Genomic DNA, 19,757 nt, shown 5'->3' with positions numbered 1-19,757 from the left:
TGGGCCTTGAATTCCTGTTCTTTCCAAGACTTTTAGCATGAAAGGATGCTGAATTTTGTCAAATGCTTTTTCAGCATGTAATGAAATGATCATATTTTTTTTTCTTTGAGTTTGTTTATGTAGTGGATTGCATTGATAGATTTCCTTATATTGAACCATCCCTGCAATCCTGGGATGAAGCCCACTTGATCATGGTGGATGATTGTTTTGATGTGTTCTTGGATTCGGTTGTCAAGAATTTTATTGAGTATTTTTGCATCGATATTCATAAGGGAAATTGGCCTGAAATTCTCCTTCTTTGATGGATATTTGTGTGGTTTTGGTATCAGTGTAATTGTGGCTTCGTAGAAAGAGTTGGGTAGTGTTCCTTCTGTTTCTATTTTGTGGAACAATGGAATAGAATTGAAGACCCAGAAATGAATCTACACACCTATGATCAATTGATCTTTGACAAAGGTGCGGAAAACATCCAGTGGAAAAGATAGCCTTTTCAACAAATGGTGCTGGTTCAAATGAAGGTCAGCATGCAGAAGAATGCAAATTGATCCATTCTTATCTCCTTGTACTAAGCTCAACTCCAAGTGGATCAAGGACCTCCATATAAAACTAGACACACTGAAACTAATAGAAAAGAAACTGGGGAAGACCCTTGAGGCCATTGGTACAGGGAGAAAGTTTCTGAACAGAACACGAATAGCTTATGCTCTAAGATCAAGAATTGACAAATGGGACCTCATAAAATTACAAAGTTTCTGTAAGGCAAAGGACACCGTCAAAAGGACAAATCGGAAACCAACAAATTGGGAAAAGATCTTCACCAATCCTACATCAGATAGAGGGCTAATATCCAATATATATAAACAACTCAAGAAGCTAGACTACAGAAAAATGAACAACCCTATTAAAAAATGGGGTACAGAGTTAAACAAAGAATTCTCACCTAAAGAACTTCAGATGGCCGAGAAGCATCTTTAAAAATGCTCAACTTCATTAATCATTAGGGAAATGCAAATCAAAACAACCCTGAGATTTCACCTTACACCAGTCAGAATGGCTAAGATTAAAAATTCAGGAGACAGCAGGTGTTGGAGAGGGTGTGGAGAAAGAGGAACACTCCTCCACTGCTGGTGGGGTTGCAAATTGGTACAACCACTCTGGAAAGCAGTCTGGGGCGGTTCCTCAGAAAACTGGGCACCTCACTTCCAGAAGCTCCTGCTATACCACTCCTGGGCATATACCCAGAGGATTCCCCACCATGTAATAAGGATACATGCTCTACTATGTTCATAGCAGCCCTATTTATAATTGCCAGATGCTGAAAAGAACCCAGGTATCCCTCAACAGAAGAGTGGATGCAAAAAATGTGGTATATCTACACAATGGAGTACTATTCAGTCATTAGAAACAATGAATTCATGAAATTCTTAGGCAAATGGATGAAGCTAGAGAACATCATACTAAGTGAGGTAACCCAGACTCAAAAGGTGAATCATGGTATGCACTCACTAATAAGTGGATATTAACCTAGAAAACTGGAATACCCAAAACATAATCCACACATCAAATGAGGTACAAGAAGAAAGGAGGAGTGGCCCCTTGTTCTGGAAAGACTCAATGAAGCAGTATTCAGCAAAACCAGAACGGGGAAGTGGGAAGGGGTGGGCGGGAGGACAGGGGGAGAGAAGGGGGCTTACGGGACTTTCGGGGAGTGTGGGGCTAGAAAAGGGGAAATCATTTGAAATGTGAATAAAAAATATATATCGAATAAAATAAATAAATAAATAAATAAATAAATAAATAAATAAATAAATAAATAAAAATTCAGGAGACAACAGGTATTGGCGAGGATATGGAGAAAGAAGAACACTCCTTCACTGCTGGTGGGATTGTAAGATGGTACAACCACCATAGAAATCAGTCTGGCAGTTCCTAAGAAACATGGGCATGATACTTCCGGAGGACCCTGTTATACCTCTCCTGGGCATATACCCAGAGGATTCCCCAGCATACACTAAGGATACATGCTCCACTATGTTCATAGCAGCCTTATTTATAATAGCCAGAAGCTGGAAAGAACCCAGATATCCCTCAATGGAGGAATGGATACAGAAAATGTGGTATATACACACAATGGAGTACTATTCAGCAATTAAAAACAATTAATTCATGAATTTTTTAGGCAAATGGTTGGAACTGGAAAATATCATCCTAACGAGGTAATGCAGTCACAAAAGAATACACATGGAATGCAATGATTGATAAGCAGATATTAATTAGCCCTGAAGCTCTGAATACTGAAGATACAATTAGCATATCAAATGATTTCCATGAAGAAGGAAGAAGAGGGCCCTAATCCTGGAAAGGCTTGATCCAGCATTGTAGGGGAGTACCAGGACAGAGAAAAGGGAGGGGGAAAGATAGGAGAATGGATGGAAGAAGAGGGCTTATGGGACATATGGGTGGGGGGAGGGGGGAGACTGGGAAAGGGAAAAGCTTTTGGAATGTAAGCAAAGAATATAGAAAATTAAAAAAAATAGACATTTTGTTAGATACATAATCCAGTAAGATGTTCTCTTTGAGATACATCCAACTGAATTAGTCATTCCTAAAACAATAAGGGTAGAATAATTAAAGGGCAGTATAACATGCTGCAGAAAAAAATCTCCATGACATTACTAAGGAAATTAAAAAAAAGAGAGAGAGACATAAACAAATTTAGTGCTAACATTCTGCATACAGACATCTGGAAGAGCAGGCAACAATGTTGAGAAATATATATGGTAGCTAAAATATGTCTGCTCCTGTGTACTGAATTCCAGGCATGCCAAGGGTTGATTTTATTTTTAATGATACAAAAGAGTTTGTTATGTCATGGTATCTATGCTTAATATAATCATAGGGAGTTAAAATACAATGTGTGTTGCAGAGATGGTTCAGTAGGTAAAATGGTTGCTGGGCAAACATAAGGACTTTTATTTGAATCCTCAGCACAATAAACAAACAAACAAACAAACAAACTAATCTGAGAATCTTGGTAAACATTTATGACACCAGAACTGGGAAAAGGGATTAAAACAGGCAAATATTGAGACTGACAATTATTGACAAATATTGAGTCTAGCCAAAATGGTGAGCTCCAGATTGAATAAAAGACCATATCAAAAAGTAAAGGGAGACACCAATACAAGAAGATAGCCAGCATCAACCTCATATCCACATATGCATGCATGCATGCATGCATGGTGAGTTCATAAATATATGCACATGCAAATTCAGCATACACACACACGCAAACCAGAGATGAGGAAGAACGTAATTATATTCATTATTAGGGAGGGTAGGGTTAGTAATCACTTCAAAAGAAATTGTTTCAAATTAGGTATGGCTAAAACAACTAAAAGTGTTATACAGTAAAAACCATACAGGCCCTTTATGAGCCTAAATAAATACTGCTGACACTATATTCAAAGGCAGGTATATATAATATATGTCATATATATCATGTGATATATATATGCATGTGAAAAATCACTATGCTTATTTTATGAAGCTCAGACTTCTTACCTTTATATTTAACTCTGTACCACAGACATGAGTCTGGAAGCTTCTATCATAGCAGGTATTCACTCACCTCCATTGTCTATTTTTAACTTCAATAAGACAAACAGGAGAAAAAAAGACAACTATTAGGAGCTTTCAGATGCTGCCTCTCTATCAAATGGGGGGTGGGGGGGAGACCTGTAAATTTTTATAATTTAATTAGTCCATGAATTTAATAATATGAGCTGCATTAGTTACTCCTAAAAAAAAGTATATATGCTGTATAATGAATTAAATAAGTTTCCATATAGTATTGTTGAACAAAGCTTTAACTTATAACATCTACAAAAAAAAATGTGGTTTTTGCTTCCAGTCATTAATGTTACTATTCTTCAGAATTTTTCAGTAATTTTTACTTTCTTAAAGTTGTAATGGCATGGCTCCTCACCATTTCCATACTTCACTTTACTACTGTGCATAATAAAGTCCTGATGTCCATAATATTTTACAATATTACAGAACTAAATAAGCTTAATTACTTAAATCATGGGTTAGTCGTGAGACAAACTGAAAATGAGCTCGCCATGTAGACTCATTTCATGTTGTTTCCATCTTGCTTCAAAACCTGATGCCAGATTTTGCTACTGTACTATGCTACTTTTAAAAACAAGTAGGGTCTTCTTTTGTGCCTCTGCTGTAGGAATGCTAGTTAACTAGATGGAGTCCAGAAAGCAGAGGTCTGTGATCTAAATGTTGTTCTTTGCCTGTAAGACTCATTCTGATTTTTCAACTTAAATATCTGGGGGAGTAACTTTGCATTTTTCTCTACCTATAGAATACTATTTTTATTGAACTGCAGACACAGAAATAGATAAAGCCAACTAGTAGAGAAGTAAAATAACAGAAGAATAATCAGCATCAATTCCTGTTCAATACGAGTGTCACAGAACTAAGTACTTCAGACTAATACATATTTATTCTAGGTGATTCAGGGATCGGTGTATAGGGTCACAGATCACTTTTCATGTTTCCGAACCATTTGAAAACAGAAGGTGATTAAAAACTCTCAGATGCCTATGAATTCCATTTACATGGAATATATCACTGTAATTTTTTTAAATGCATTCATATTCAAATCTGAGAACCATGATTCTTAGCTCATCAGGCCTGCTTAATTGCACTAACATCTGCAATCAATTTAAATTCTTTAAGATAGTCTTTCACAGTGCTGAAGTGATTTCATGCTGTGATAGATTTAACACACTCACTAATTTATAGACACACACAAGCAGATGAGACCTAGTTTTCCATGGGTGAGGTACAACACTGAAGGGCAGTCCGCATTTCCACGTAACTGGGATACAGCAAATGGCACATCCTGCACAGCGTACTGGAAATACATGAGATGGCTGTGCCACGCAAGCAGAGCAGAAAGTAAAGCTAAAACTAGCATTTCATCTAAATCTATTTGTAAGTCATGGACCATTTAGTGGTTTGATGAGAGTTTACAGATGCAATAAACTGCAAAACTAGAGCTACCAGGTGAAGTTATACAGAATACTGGTTTCCCTCAATAAATCATCTCTCCTTCCTGCAAAATGGAGGAGGGGATGAGAGAACCATTTTTAACCTAAATTACAACTCCCATAAAACAATGAAAATACAGAGAACTGGAGAATCTAGATGTGTGGCGGAAGTGCTATAGTACTGGAAGCCTCCTGGGTCCTCACAATCAAAAAGACAAAAACAAGCGGTAAATACAAAACATGGAGAACAAAGTAACACTGGACAACAATGCTGTCCTCCACAACCTCAAAAGAAAGCTGTTGGTGACTCAACATCAGATCACAAGACCTTCACACTATCAAAACAGGCTGGAAAAGACAAGAGAAGGCAACAAGATTATGAGAAAGAGGAAAACACAAAATAGCTAAGAATCATTAGTCTTTCTGTAGAGGACCTAGGAAAGGTCCGAGGAGGTGGGAGAGGCATCAGAGTCTGTGAACACCAACACTCGGCTCCTGGGCTCTGAGACAGATGGAATTCTAACTGGAGCAGAAAACACTGCAAATAAAACGAAAACTGAATAGAATATTCCTACAACATGAAAGACATCTGTGCTGGCCAACACAAAATGGATACCATGGCGTGCATGTGCGTGCGTGTGCGTGTGTGTGCGCGCGCGCGCATGTGTGTGTGTGTGCGCGCGCGCGCGTGCGTGTGTGCGTGTGCATGTGCATGTGCCTGTGTATCTATTTGTGCATGAGTATATATTTGTGTGTGTGTGTATATATGTGTTTTGTGTGTGTGTGTGTGTGTGTGTACATCTCTTTTAGTAGTTGGTGTTTTGGTCTTAATGATTTTCTTTTTGTAGATTTATTTTGATTTCTCTTTTGTCATCCTTTTGGTTTTTTTCTTTGAGTTTTTATGTTATTTTATACTCCTTTATTTTATTTTATTTTATTTTATTTTATTTTATTTTATTTTATTTTACTGATAGAGAATTTCTGGAAAGGAGAATATGAAGTTGGGTAAACAGAATCTGGGAGGTGTTGAGGGAATGGAAAGACTACTAGCAAAATAAACTATATGAAAAAAATTTTAACAATTTCAATATGGTTCAGATATTCTGCAAATTCAGAAGACAAGAATAAACATTGAAGACAGAATAAGAAACTGAACCAACCATCCTCCAACTCCTCCACTGGAGAGCCCATGTCCAGTCCAATAGTTGGTTGTTAGCATCTGCCTCTATATTTGTAAGGTTCTGGCAGGGCCCCTCTGGAGACAGCCATGGCATGCTCCTTTTGGTACATGCTTCTTGTTGTCCATAAAAGTGTCAGGGTTTGGTGACTGTTTATAGGATGAATCCCCAGGTAGGGCAGTCTCTGGGTGGCCTTTACTTCACTCTCTGCTCCACACATTGTCTCCCTTATTGCTCCTGTGAGTATTGTGTTCCCTTTCTTAGAGGAGTCAAAGCACCATCACTAAGTCCTCCTTCTTGAGCTTCCTGTGCTGGGTGAATGATAACTTGTTTACAGCCCCATGGGAAGAACAATGATCTCGGCTACCCAGATGCCCCAAGACTCCCAGGGACTGAACCATCAACCAAAGGGCACACAGGTTCCAGCCAAAACTGTAGCAGAGGAAGGCCTTGTTGGGCATCAGTGGGAAGAATGTCCTTGGTCGGGTAAAGGCTCAACAGAGGTCCCAACAAAGGGAAATTGAAAAGGGGGAGGTGGGAGTGTGTTGGGTGGAGGGGCATATACTTGGAGGCAGGGGGAAAGAGGAGAGGGAGGGGTTGGGGTCTTCAGGGAGGGGGGATATCGGGAAAGGTTTTACCATTTGCGATGTAAATGAAGACGATATTCAATTAAAAAAGAGAATTTCATAGTCTACAAATAAAGAGCTCAGAATGTCAAAAGAGAAAAAAAGAATAAGAAACTGAGATGAAACAAAAGAATTTAAGCAGAAAAAAATTAAACAAAAAATTTTAAAAGTCTTGAACAGAAGACAAAAAAAATTTCACAATTCAGTTCAAGATTAAAAACAAGATGATTGTTTCCTGTTGCACTTCATATGCTTACATGAAATAGCCCTTATGATACAGGACCCAATGTATAGATGCCAGTCTTAAAATGCTTACAAAAAAGGAAATCACTGCAGGAATAAAAACCAAGGGGAAGGAATATGAGAATAAACAGGTCATTGGAGACTCAGACCTGAAATAAACAAAATGCTTAAATAAGAAAAACAGATTAAAAGTGGAAAAAAGGCTGGGGCCAAGGAATAGCAGAGGGGGAGATCACATGAACAGTTCTGATTGAAATGTCAGAATAAACCTAGTGCTGAATATTATTTTTAATTTATTTTACTTTTAATAAAAAATATAATTATATCATTCTCCCTTTACTCTTAAAGTTTCTAATAAGAAAAACATAAAGCATGTGGGAGAATGCTCAGGAAGATACAATCAGTGATTTATTGTAGGATTATGCTTGGTCTTCCCAGGTATCTTTGTGCTTATTCTGTTTTAATTATAAGACTGCATTGCCCTTATAACAACTGGATGCAGCACAAGTTATCTATGAGTCAATGAAGACACGCATGTACTCAAAAATGCACACACAAACACGCACACATTATGTGTGAGATAAATTTTTTTAAAAGAAAAGAAATCTTACTTTCTATATTCAGATACAATACTAACTTGACTCCACATATTATTTGGACCTTTCTCTTATTTGCAAACTTCAAAATATGCATATATTTCAGATCTTAAAGAAAACAACAATCTAATAACTACTAAATATATCTACCAAATAGGAGTTTAACAACACTATCCTTAAGAAATTTGATGCCAGGAAATGAGTTTATATGTTATTCAAACTGTAAGATACAGATTTCCCAGAAAAATCCTACAGCTAGCCCAGTAAATACATAAAGGAGCACACAGAGAGGCTTCAGAATGGCTTGTTTCCTCAGGGACTACTTTCTTTACAAACTGTAATGAACTGCATGAATTCCTCACTTACTGAATACCTCCTGGAAAACATTGTTTTAAATAATGAAGGGATTTAACCTAACATATAATACAGATAAGAGGCTAAAACAAAGTTCTGTTCTTTGAGTTTAGGGGCTACCACTATACAGCAAACTTCAAGAAATAATGTCTTTTGCATGTTAAAATGATGAGCCCCACTGAACCTATGCAGAATCCAGCCATGTAGGGAAACTGTAACTGAAGGATGTCACCAACCAAGAAAGAGAAAGTGCACAGTGGCTTTCACAGCTTCTGCTTCTCCCCCTGCTAATGGTGTGTTTGACTCTTTTTTTCTGAAGAGAAGCACAGTCTTCTGTGAAACATTATTTCCATGTGATGATCTCTGCCAATGGGCAGATGTCACTGGGAAAGTCTGAGCAGATACAGTAAATGTACTAGGTCCACTGAGATGCTATGCATAAGCACATCACACTTGAAGCCACAGTGTGAATGTTCATTAGTAATGTTCACCAAGTTGAAGATTACACCCTGGCTCCATTAGATTAGTGTTACACTATGAGGTGCAGGGTGAAGAAGGGCATATTCTACAATGCAGTAATCTTACTGAGGTACCAAATCTTGGAGAGCCACATTGAGTTCAAATAAATATGCCTGACCTCCAGTGCAGTAATTCTGGTCCAAATGTCCAACAGCACAGCCTGGACATGGAGATATCTGAATGGGTCAAAATGACTCTAGTGTATACTCAGGACTGAAGCTACTGCCGTGGGATACTTTGTTTTCCTTCAGCAAGTATCTGATCATAGAACTTTTCTGTTGTGGTTTCTCTTTCAGAAATGCCCCTTCTTTCAGAAAGTTCACTCCATATGGTCATTGTCTCATAGTTGTCATCTCTATCATAGATAGCATGGCTCCTCTAACTAGTGCTAAGATGCTGACAAAAAAATATGGACCTATGAGATGACATATTGAGTGAGGGAAAAACTGATTCTTCCGAGCTGTCTTCTGAACTTTACCCACATACCCACCCACAGACAGACAGAAACACACACACACACACACACAAAATGTAATAAAGTTGTTTTAAAACCTGGAAGGAATCACCATAACAAAACATCTTACACCAAGAAACTGTTCAACCCTCAGATGACTTCTGATGCCAACCACTGGTATAAACACTATGGTACAATTCTATGTCTAAAAATCAGCAGGCAGTATTTTCCTATACCGCCTAAGTTCTTAAAAATAAAATCTTACAATGAAGGCCATTTTTATCATAAGGTTTTAAAGACCAATAATGTTGAATTCCAATTTAAATCTAAAAAAAACCAAAAAAACAAAAAACCTCTTCCTACAAGAAAAAGTGGTCAGTTTGTTCCCGTCTCCTTCCCCTTGAGAAAGACTCTACCATGTGGTAATAAGATAAAGCAACAAAAGAAGTTAGTGGTTCGGCCCACTAACAACTCATAGGATGCTGTATTATCTTTGAGCTCTTAAAAGATAATTTTAATTCTACTTAAATAAAATCTGATATATTTCCAACAGAAATTGAAATTGTAAGTGCTACATGGATTATGAGAAAATGTGCTTAACAAGAAATGGGTTCGCTGCCCTTAAGTTCTGAAATTTTCTCCTACTCAGCCAACAGAGCCAGGAGGGGAGCAGGCAAAGGACAACCGGCAAGGGTGCTGCTGAGGTCAACACATGCAAAAACTCCAGGTTAAACTCAACAAGCAGTAGGGTTTCTAAGTGTCTAGGGCTAATCTATATAAACTCCTTAAACAAAAGAAAATCAAAACCTTGATTTATTTGTATCTAACATATTCCCTAAAATTAACATTTAAGGGGTCAGAGAGATGATAGAGCAACTTAAGAAACTGGCTGCTCTTGCAGAGGTCCCAGCACCCAATCAGGAAGCATGCAACCATCAGGAACTTGAGTTCCACAGGATCTGACGCCATCTCTGACCTCCTCAGCCACCTGCACCCACATAATGTGCATGCACACACATATATTAATTAAAATGAATGACAATAACACATAAAACCAACACTTAAATCCTAAACCAAAAAAAAAAAAAAAAAATAGGGAGAATGGAAAGCATAGAAATTTCCTCGTAGTGTCATAAGACTAATAATTCAAGGCTAAAACAAATTAATTCTAGTTTTGCCATCTAGAAAGATAAAAGAAAATGAATGTCTAATACATTCTCAAAATATTCCCATTGGTGCCTCAGATGACCATGCTGGAGAATACATGCTCCCCATATTTGAGCACATGAGTCTGAGATAGAACTAGAGGCACTGTGAGAAGACCTCTCAACACCTCTAAACACTGTATCATGAACCTGTAACATACATACAAATAAATACATGTACATGCATATGCAGCACACAAATATATATAGCTGCTTACATACACCTATATACATGAACACAATTATATACATAGATTTGCATGCATACGCATACAAGTACTTACATATACAATACAATTCTAGGCTTAGAAACTCAAGTGAGAACTTAACATCATTTAGTTTTGATATTTAAAACTTCATTGCTTTTTCTATGTCTCTTTAATGGTTCTAAAATGCTTGGAATTTAGACTTAGTTTCTCGTTTTTAAAAATCTGGGCACTAATTAAGCAATTTAAGAAAGTTAAGCATTTAAGGTATCTGAACTTTTCCAGTAAATGCACTGAAATCCATACAGTCACACAGAAATGGATCTGGAAAATATCATCCTAAATGAGGTAACCCAATCACAAAAGAACACACATGGAATGCAGTCACTGATAAGTGAATATTAGCTCAGAAGCTCTGAGTATCCAAGACACAATTCACATAACAAATGACTCCCAAGAAGAAAAAAGGAGAGTTCCTTGGTCCTGGAAAGGCTTGATCCGGCATTGTACCAGGACAGAGAAGTAGGAGGGGGTAGATCAGAGAACAGGCGGAGGGAAGAGGGAAGAGGGCTTATGGGACTTTTGGGGAGGGGGGAACAGGGAAAGGGAAAATCATTTGGAATGTAAACAAAGAATATAGAAAATAAAAAATTTAAAAAAAAAAAAAGAATCTTGATGACAGAAATCATCTTCTGACAATGTCTGTCCTTCTACACAACCCAAATATCCCAACACACTAAGTGAATGTTACGCTCACACTCTAGACAACTTATCTCTTTCAGTCCTGATCATTCTCGTAAATAAACTCCAGCCTTGGTTCAAAATGATTAAAGGACTAAGTAGACAAGGCAGTCCTCAGCTACATGTGTGCCAGGAGTCTCAGACCAGCCGTGTGTATGCTCTTTGGTTGATTGCTTAGTCTCTAAGAGCTCCCAGGGGTCTAGGTTACCTGACACTCTTGATCTTCCTATGAGGTTGCCATCCCATTTAGATCCTTCAATCCTTTCCCTAACTCTTCCATAGGGGTCTTCGACCTCAGTCCAAGAATTGACTGCAAGTATCTGCATTTGTCTCAGGCAGCTACTGCTAGAGTCTCTCAGAGGACAGCCTTGCTGCAAGCACAACATAGCATCAGTGATAATGTCAGGGTTTGGTGAATACCCATGGGATGGATCCCAAGTTGGGCTGGTCACTGGTCAGCCAATCCATCAGTCTCTGCTCCAATTTTGTCCCTGCATTTCTTTTAGACAGGAACAATTTTGGATTGACAATTTTGAAGGTATGTTGGCTGCCCCATCCCTCCACCAGAGGTCCTGTCTATTGGAGGAGCCTCTTCAGGTTCCATCTCGCACTGTTGGCCATTTCAGCTAAGGTCACTCACACTGAGTCCTGGGATCCTCCCCAATCCCAGGTTTCTGGAACTTTCTAGAGGTTCCTCCTACCCCACCCCTGACAGCTGCATATTTTCATTCATTCTCCCCAGGCCCTCTGGGCCTCTCTATCTCCCCCAAATACCTGTTCCTCCCCCCACTTTGTTCCCCCTTCCAAGTGGGACTGAAGTATCCTCACTTGTGCCTAATCCTGTAGAGACTTGATGCCCTAGCAAGGGAGTGGGGGGAAGCAGGGGGAACCCTCTCAGAGGTGAAGAGGAACAGGGACAGGAGGAAGAATACTTTGAGGGGGAAAGGGGGAAAACAAAGATAAAATAATAAGAAAAAAGAACTTTATAGATGCAAAAAAAAAAAAAAAGTTCAAGTAAAGTTGATCTTTTCTTATATATCTGTTTATTTGCTTAAATTCCAGAAATAAAATTCACTAATACACAGGGTTTGTTAAGCCAGTTGTAACTCACATAACATATCCTATGTGATTATACCTAATAAATTTATGCTTGCTAGATTTAAAATTTATTACTAATCCTGTTCCCTAGCTATTCCACACAACATAATTCACCTGCAATGCTTTGGGTTTTCTACACTGCATTTCATGTGTTTTACTTATATGTAGTGTTAAAGTCATATGTGGACCAAATGGCTCCATTAACAATCAATGGCACGAGTCCTTTGGCATCCATCTCTGAAGTCTAGAACCTTGGCTAACAATACTAACCATCAATAAACATGTATTGAATAAATGAATGTCTTTTAATAAAAAAAAGTAAAATTGCCCATCATAAATTTATGTTATAGGATACTTTATAACTCTCACGATAAATTTGATATAATGGTAATATGTGCTATAATGATTTCAATCACAAGAATAAGCAAATAACAAGGACAACTTAATGACTACACGGAAGTAGTCACCAGTGTCAAATATTCTAAAAATGAAAGAAGCATGGTGACAGGATGCCTGTATGACAAAGGAACTGCCATTTTACAGGTAAAAAAAAAAAAAAAAGAATTACATTAAGCTGCTTATGCTCTAAAGATTAAAAAACAAAAAAAAAACAGACTTCTAAATGGTAGCCACATATCTTTAAGGAGCAAAAGTCACTAGCATCAGTGCCACAGCAGCTAAGTCCAGAGCTTGTTAATACCAGACTAGGAAAGGCACACCGCTCATAGTGAGTTCTACAAATGAAGATGAGCCTGCCAAAACAAGAGATATGTTTAAAAATTAAACATCACTTGAGTCTTTCTTCCAAAAGAAATAGCACTGAGTTACAGACTGTCCAGTAGATAAACAGAGATGAGATATAAATAACTTATGTTCTCATAGTCTGGCCTTAGGTTCAAGTATCCTGTGAAAATCAGTGTATAAGCTACTACTTCCTAATCCTATTATAAATTCAGCCGAAAGCACTCTTCCCAGCCTTTCACTTCTCTGTCAGCCTCCTGTCACAGTCATCCTCAGCGCTCAGCTGGACACACCTGGCAAAGGTGGAACCTTACTTGAGAAAGTGTCTTTATCAGATTGGCCTGTGAGCGTCTCTTCATTGTTAATACATAAAGGAAGACCCAGTCCACTGTGGGCACGTGGGCCCGGGCTGCATAAGACTGCAGGCTGGCAGAGCCGTGAAGAGCAGGCTGGGGAGCAGGATGGACCCCTCCAGGTCTCTGCCTTCTGTTCCTGCCTCCAGGCGCCTGCCTTGGCTTCCCGCTCAAGATGGGCTGTAATTTGTAAGCTTTAAAAAAAAAAAAAACCTTTCCTCCACAAGTCGGTGTTTTATTACAGGAAAACAAAGCAAACTAAAACACCTCCATGCTAGACTTTTCATCCAAACCCCAGTTTTCGCAGCTTCTACCAAGCTCATTTGTTTTCCAGTGAAGTAAATATGACAGATTCTGTGTGCCAATTATACTTTCCTAGACACTTAGTATTTCCACTCCTTTTCACCTTTCCCTGGTGAGCTGATCACTATGGGGAGATACAATGTTCCTTTCAATACTTACATTTGTACAGGGTTCAAAGACATTCCGCCCATAGGAAAATGCACAATATGGAATTGACTTTTGTGAATCCTAGCTTAGGTAAAGTTCTGGAGTATAAATATGATCTTCACTTATAAGTAACACTGGATATCAATGACCATCTTAATTCACTAACAAAGTACAGTCTCAGGACACACTACTGTGCTTCTTAGCAGTAAGACTGGCCAAAACACACACACACACACACACACACAATTTAAGAGAATACTAGATAACTGTCTTAAGCTAATTTATTATACTACTGGCTTCTAATTATGCATTCCAAGCCTTGTGATTGCAGTCGTGCACAAGCATGAGCACTTCATTAGACAAATGCATTGTTTCCCACACGGCACGCTGCAGCATTATTTTTCAGGCTGACAGCTTTACTTACTGTCTTAGAAGCAGTATTAATGTACTGCATCACCATTTCTTTTTTGATACTGAAGTCTTTTTCCCGCAATGGTGCCTTTTTATCTTCATTTAAATTCATATCTTCCTGGAAAACACAATTAAAATGCCTGATTTTAGAATCTAAGTAGAGCAGCAACTCCCCCGTATACTCTATGAAACAGAAAAATCAATAATTTGTGACTAAAGCAGCATTAATTGTTTTGGAATGATTTACACATGGTTCTGCCTAAAGGAAGGAGAGCTGGGTAGACAGACAGCATTCTAGATCATTTCACAGGTAAAACACTTACCAGAAAAGCTTTAAACTCACAGCAGGCTATTAAAATTATATTCACATCACTATAGATAATTAGACAGTTGCAGATTTCTGCCTTTCATAAGGTCATTAGGATTCAAAATTTCAATATATTTATTTATTTTACAACAGCTGCACCTGAAGCTATCTTGTACTGTTTTAAAGAGATAATCTGCATACTATAAAAATAAAACAGTAAATAAAGCACCACCTTCCAGGATAGCTACAAGCACATCATAATAACAGACACCGACTACTAATGCAAGGGAACCGCATAGCAGGCTACGCTTTAATCCTCTCTATCTCTATCAAAAATATTAAGTAGTTAATTTACTGAATGATTTAAATAACATAAAAGTTGAGTCTCTGAGAGAATACAAGAGCTTATGAATTAGCTAAAGATAAAAGTCGAACATTTCTCAACATCAAACATAACAAAGATCTAAGCATCGTATACTTTTCTGTGAGACTAATTTTGACTAATAAGTCAAGTCTAAGATAGCCACATAAGTCCATGAATTCCATGAATTGTTTACGTGGCTGTTCTGGTGAAAGACTGGAGGCTGAAGACAAAAGCAGCTGGAGAACAGCACCAGCGATTCCCAGGGAACCGTAGACGACAGCCCTGGGTCACACAGAGGAGGATTCATAAAGCATTTGCATGTATGTAAGCTCTAGATCTACTACAAACGAACATATAAAAATCAGGACTTCAGGTCATGTACACAATTCAGCAAGCCAAATTTCATTTTCAACAATGTAGATCACAAATTTCTCTAACACCAAACAAGTCAAAGATCGCAACTCCTCCCATTTGACACTGATAGAAATATTTCCGATAAATAGGTCTTGTGAGCACTACTGAGGAAGGATCATGGGTTCAAGGACAGCTTGGAAGACACAGCAAGACCCTGTAGAGAGGAAGAAAGAGGAGCAGGGAAGGGATGAGAAATTGTGAGGTCTTAGAACTTCCAGTTCAATAGGCTGACAAAAGGAAGTAAACAGCAACGTCCCTTCTGGGTCTAGTTAAAAACAGCCTAGGTAAATAAATGTATTTGCTTCATTCCCCCACCCCCCAAGCTGCTTTCTCAATAGGTTTTACCCTCACAAACAGTTTTGAGGGATCACCCAAATGGCTCAGAGGCTTGCTGCCTAGACTGACAATCTGAGTTTGAGCTCAATGACTCAAGCTCCACGGGCTTTTGAAACTGAAAGCTCTCCATGACGGAGAATTGCGCACACACACACACACCCATGTGCACACTTGCATTCAAAAATAGTATATGTACATGGGTGTAGACACACACACACATGCACATATATGTGTGTGTGTGTCTGTCTGTATCTGTGTGTATACATACACATGGAAAATTTGAAGAATTTTTAGAATTCCTCGGAGATTCGATTGTGGCAGTGACAAGGATGTCATCATTCAAAGACATACTATAGGAGGCATTCATCACTATAGAACAAAAAAAGGTGGATGTAAGGAGACACCCCTTTAAGAGAAGGTTAACTGTGTAATAGTGCCTGCTGTGCAAGCCTGGAGACCTGGGCTAGATCCCCAGGTAAAAGAGGGCAGAAAGAACCACCTCAGAGAGCTGACCTCCGATCTCCACATGAATGCTGTGGGGTTGCATCCACACAGCAGTGGTCTGAATGAGAATGGCCTCCACTGTCTGACAGGTTTGAAAGCTGTGTCCCTAGGGAGTGGCCCTAGGTGGAAGGTGTGGCCCTGTGGGAGGAAGTAGCACTCACAGCAAGCTTTGAGGTTTCAAAAGCCCACGGAGCCTCGCTTCCCTCTGCCTGCTTGTCTGGATGTAGAACTCTCAGCTACTTCTCCAGCACCATGCCTGCCTGTATGCCATGCTTCCCACCAGGATGATAATGGACTAAACCTCTGAAACTGTCAGCAAGCCTCCAATTAAATGCTTTTTCTTATGAGCCTCAGTCATAGTGCTTCTTCACAGCAATAGAACACTAAGGACACATGATGTACACACAATGATAATGATGATGATGATGATGATGATGATGATGATGATGGTGATGACAGAAATCATCAAAGCTCTCACACTATATCATCCAATGGGATTAGACACAAAATGAAAAACTAAAAGTAATATGAGTTTAATGAACATTAAATATCCCAGGAATCAACTATTCCATAGTTACACTACCCTTTTCAAGTTCTCTCAACACTGTGCTTTATTTCAGAAATGTAGTTCATGAATAGCAAAACAGCACGCCAGCAATGAGGCAGACATTCAGGAATGTTTCCTTGTGGTCCCTGGACTGGCCAGGCCAATTGTTTCTATTAAAATACACAGATATATTTTATACTATGGCATTATACTGGATTCTTAATTATGAATATAAGTAACTTATTTTCATGTATAGAAAATTTTACAGGCCATAAGCTAGGCAAAGTAAGACAAACAGTGTGTGTTATCACTCCTAAAAGAAGTTAAAGGAGTTGATGTCTGAGGACACACACAGTAGAGCAGGGCTCGCCAGAGGCTAGTAGGGTAGAGGGGGAAGAGAGCTGGTTAGGTGTAGAAAGTTTTAGCATTCTACACCACAGTTGAGTGACTGCAATAATTCATTTATTAACATTTCAAAATGAAAAAGAATTTAAGTGCTTCTAACACAGAGAATGATAAATGATTGAAGTTATGGGTATATTAATTTCCTTGCTTTGATCATTGCACATTGGATCTATGTGCTGAATTCACACTGGAGTTCATGATGATGTACAATTATTAGGTGACAATTACATAGGAAGAATTACACTAGGAGAAAGAGGAGTTAGGGAACAACTATTATAAAAAGTAGGAGACGTAGCAGCATCTATGATCTGTATTAAATTACTTACAACAGCAAAGTAAAATATGTAATGGACACAGAATACTGAGAAACAGATAACTTATTAATTGAGCTGAATTCAAATTAAAATTTCAAGAGAGAGATGGTTGAAAGGAAAAAAAATTTAAAACCACAGCTTTCTTTTCAAGGAGGTGATGGCAGATAACATTTGCCCATGACTAAGAATGGTTGTGATACTTAATTTTAGTTGACAGTTAATTTTAGATTAATCCTTTGGATGGAGAAGAAGTCAGACAGCTGGTAAGCACTACAGAGTGTCTGGGAGAGTATTCTATAAACAATTTGGCCACGTGAATCTAATGACTGATTAAGAAGAATCCCGTTCGCACAATGGGGCAAGCACTATGCAATCAGTTGAAGACCCAGATCATCCAAAGGCAAAGGAAAGATGCATTTATTCTACCATGTGGGTGCTCTTCTTTCTAAACCTTAGGGCTACAGCCTAAGCCTTCCAACTGCAGATGCTGGGCCATGTCTACTCCAGTTCCACACTCCCAGTTCTCAGGTCTGGGCACTGCACTGCAAACCACTGTGTCCCTACTAGCCTGTCACATTCTCCACTTGTTCAAGGCCTGTGCTAGGAACGAGGCTCCATAATCTTTAAAGACAAGTCCCTTCATAAAGGTCTTCCCTATGCTACTGTCACTATTTATTAGTCCTATTGGCTCAGGACACTCGAGAGACCTGAGTACCTAGTGTACTTGTGTTAGGACAGGTCTCCCTGCTTTCCTCTGGTTTATGGCAACTCTCTTGTCTCATTATGCAGTCATTTTTCTGAGAAATGTGGGATGACAGAATCCCAACACTTTGGTTTGTTTAAAGAAAGAAGACAGAGAAAGAAAATTGGATGTAATTAACTCCCAAATCACAGCAAAGCTGGATGCAGCACCGCCCCCCCCCCCCCGAGGTATATGACTACACCTAACAAGTTATTATTCTCTACACAAGAAGGAAAGGGCACTGCAAAGAGAAATGAGAAGTAATGGAGAAAAATAATGGAAATATATAATGCAAGATTTTTAAAATAGATTTTAATCTACAGAAAACAGTGCTAGAAGAATAAAAACTCCTAAAGCAATAGCACCCAGCTTTGAGAAGTAATGAAGTCCCTGAAAAACACGTAGGGAGTTGTGTCATAGAAAATGCACATCCACATTTTGGTTACAATTCCAGGGAGTTTAGACCTCTCAGACTATCTACAAAACTGAGCAGAGTATGATTGGGAAAGACAGAAGACCACCACATCAATTTTCATATTTGTGAGTTCATATTCTCTTAAAATAATCCAGCCTCCATCTCTCAGTTAACTTCAATAAAGGCAGAGAGTAGAAGACCAGATGCAAGGCATTAAGCAGGCACTCTCAGGATAAAGGAAGATGAGGAAGCAAAACAGAAACAAGAAAGGTACCAACTGCTGACTGCCACTTTGGTCTAAATTGCAACAGTCTGGACCACCTGGAGAGGCCAGTCTCAACTGGCCAGCCAGGCCTGGGAGTTAGGGTTCTAGTTTGAGCTGGGTGTAAATACCTGAAAGATAACAATAAATCATTTGAGGGCCCTTCATCCCCCCTGGTCCCCTGGATAAACACAGATGTGGGTGGGTGGAGCATCAACCAGAATCCACTGTGACATCTAAAACTAATTTCCTTCATTAAAATGAGGCTTCCAATACAACCAAAAATAAAAAAGAACTCATAGAGATTGCCTAAATGAGCACTATAAATCATTGTGAATTAACTAATTCATCCTTTCAAATTTAATATGCAATACCTTCTACACTGTAAATAAAGGCAGAGAATGATAACATAACTACAGATCTTTTTACAGATCCAATATGGCAGCTTGTTGCAATGTATTATTTGTTTCATCAAATATATATTATAGTCAAAGTGCTGAAGACAAACTGCATGGAAGACATAATTATAAGGTTTGATAAGTAATTTGTTAAGACTGTTTAAAACTACTGCTAATAAAAGAAAAAACTGCAACTTTATAAAAGATAAACTCCCAGCAGGGCAGTGGAGGCCGCAGGTAGGCGGAGGTCTGAGTTCAAGCCCAGCCTGGTCTACAGGTGAGTTTTACAGCCAAGGCTCCAGAGAAAAACCCTTTCTTGAAAACCAAAAAAAAAAAAAAAAAAAAAAAAAAAAAATATATATATATATATATATATATATATAGAGAGAGAGAGAGAGAGAGAGATATAAACAAAAGACAAAGCCTGAGGACTCCACTTCATAGGCATCCCTATGAAATCTCCCCTGATAATGATATATTGGGAAGGATATGTCAACACTAGGATATT

At 38.5% G+C, this 19,757-nt stretch overlaps 1 protein-coding gene across 2 annotated transcripts in view; it reads right to left on the bottom strand.

Moving 5' to 3' along the window:
• The window catches only part of Diaph3 (diaphanous related formin 3), a 495,795-nt gene that overhangs the window by 399,965 nt on the left and 76,073 nt on the right, over nt 1-19,757 (bottom strand). For both annotated transcript variants that reach the window (XM_052190840.1, XM_052190842.1), the window contains one exon: nt 14,255-14,359. In XM_052190840.1, coding sequence (XP_052046800.1) covers nt 14,255-14,359 — 105 coding nt within the window. The remainder of the gene's footprint in view (nt 1-14,254; nt 14,360-19,757) is intronic.

Source organism: Apodemus sylvaticus, chromosome 8 (genome assembly GCF_947179515.1).
Source record: "Apodemus sylvaticus chromosome 8, mApoSyl1.1, whole genome shotgun sequence".
NCBI classification, from domain to species: Eukaryota; Metazoa; Chordata; class Mammalia; order Rodentia; family Muridae; genus Apodemus; species Apodemus sylvaticus.
Note: the sequence above shows the minus strand (reverse complement) of the source record. Positions and strands in the feature narration are given on the sequence as shown.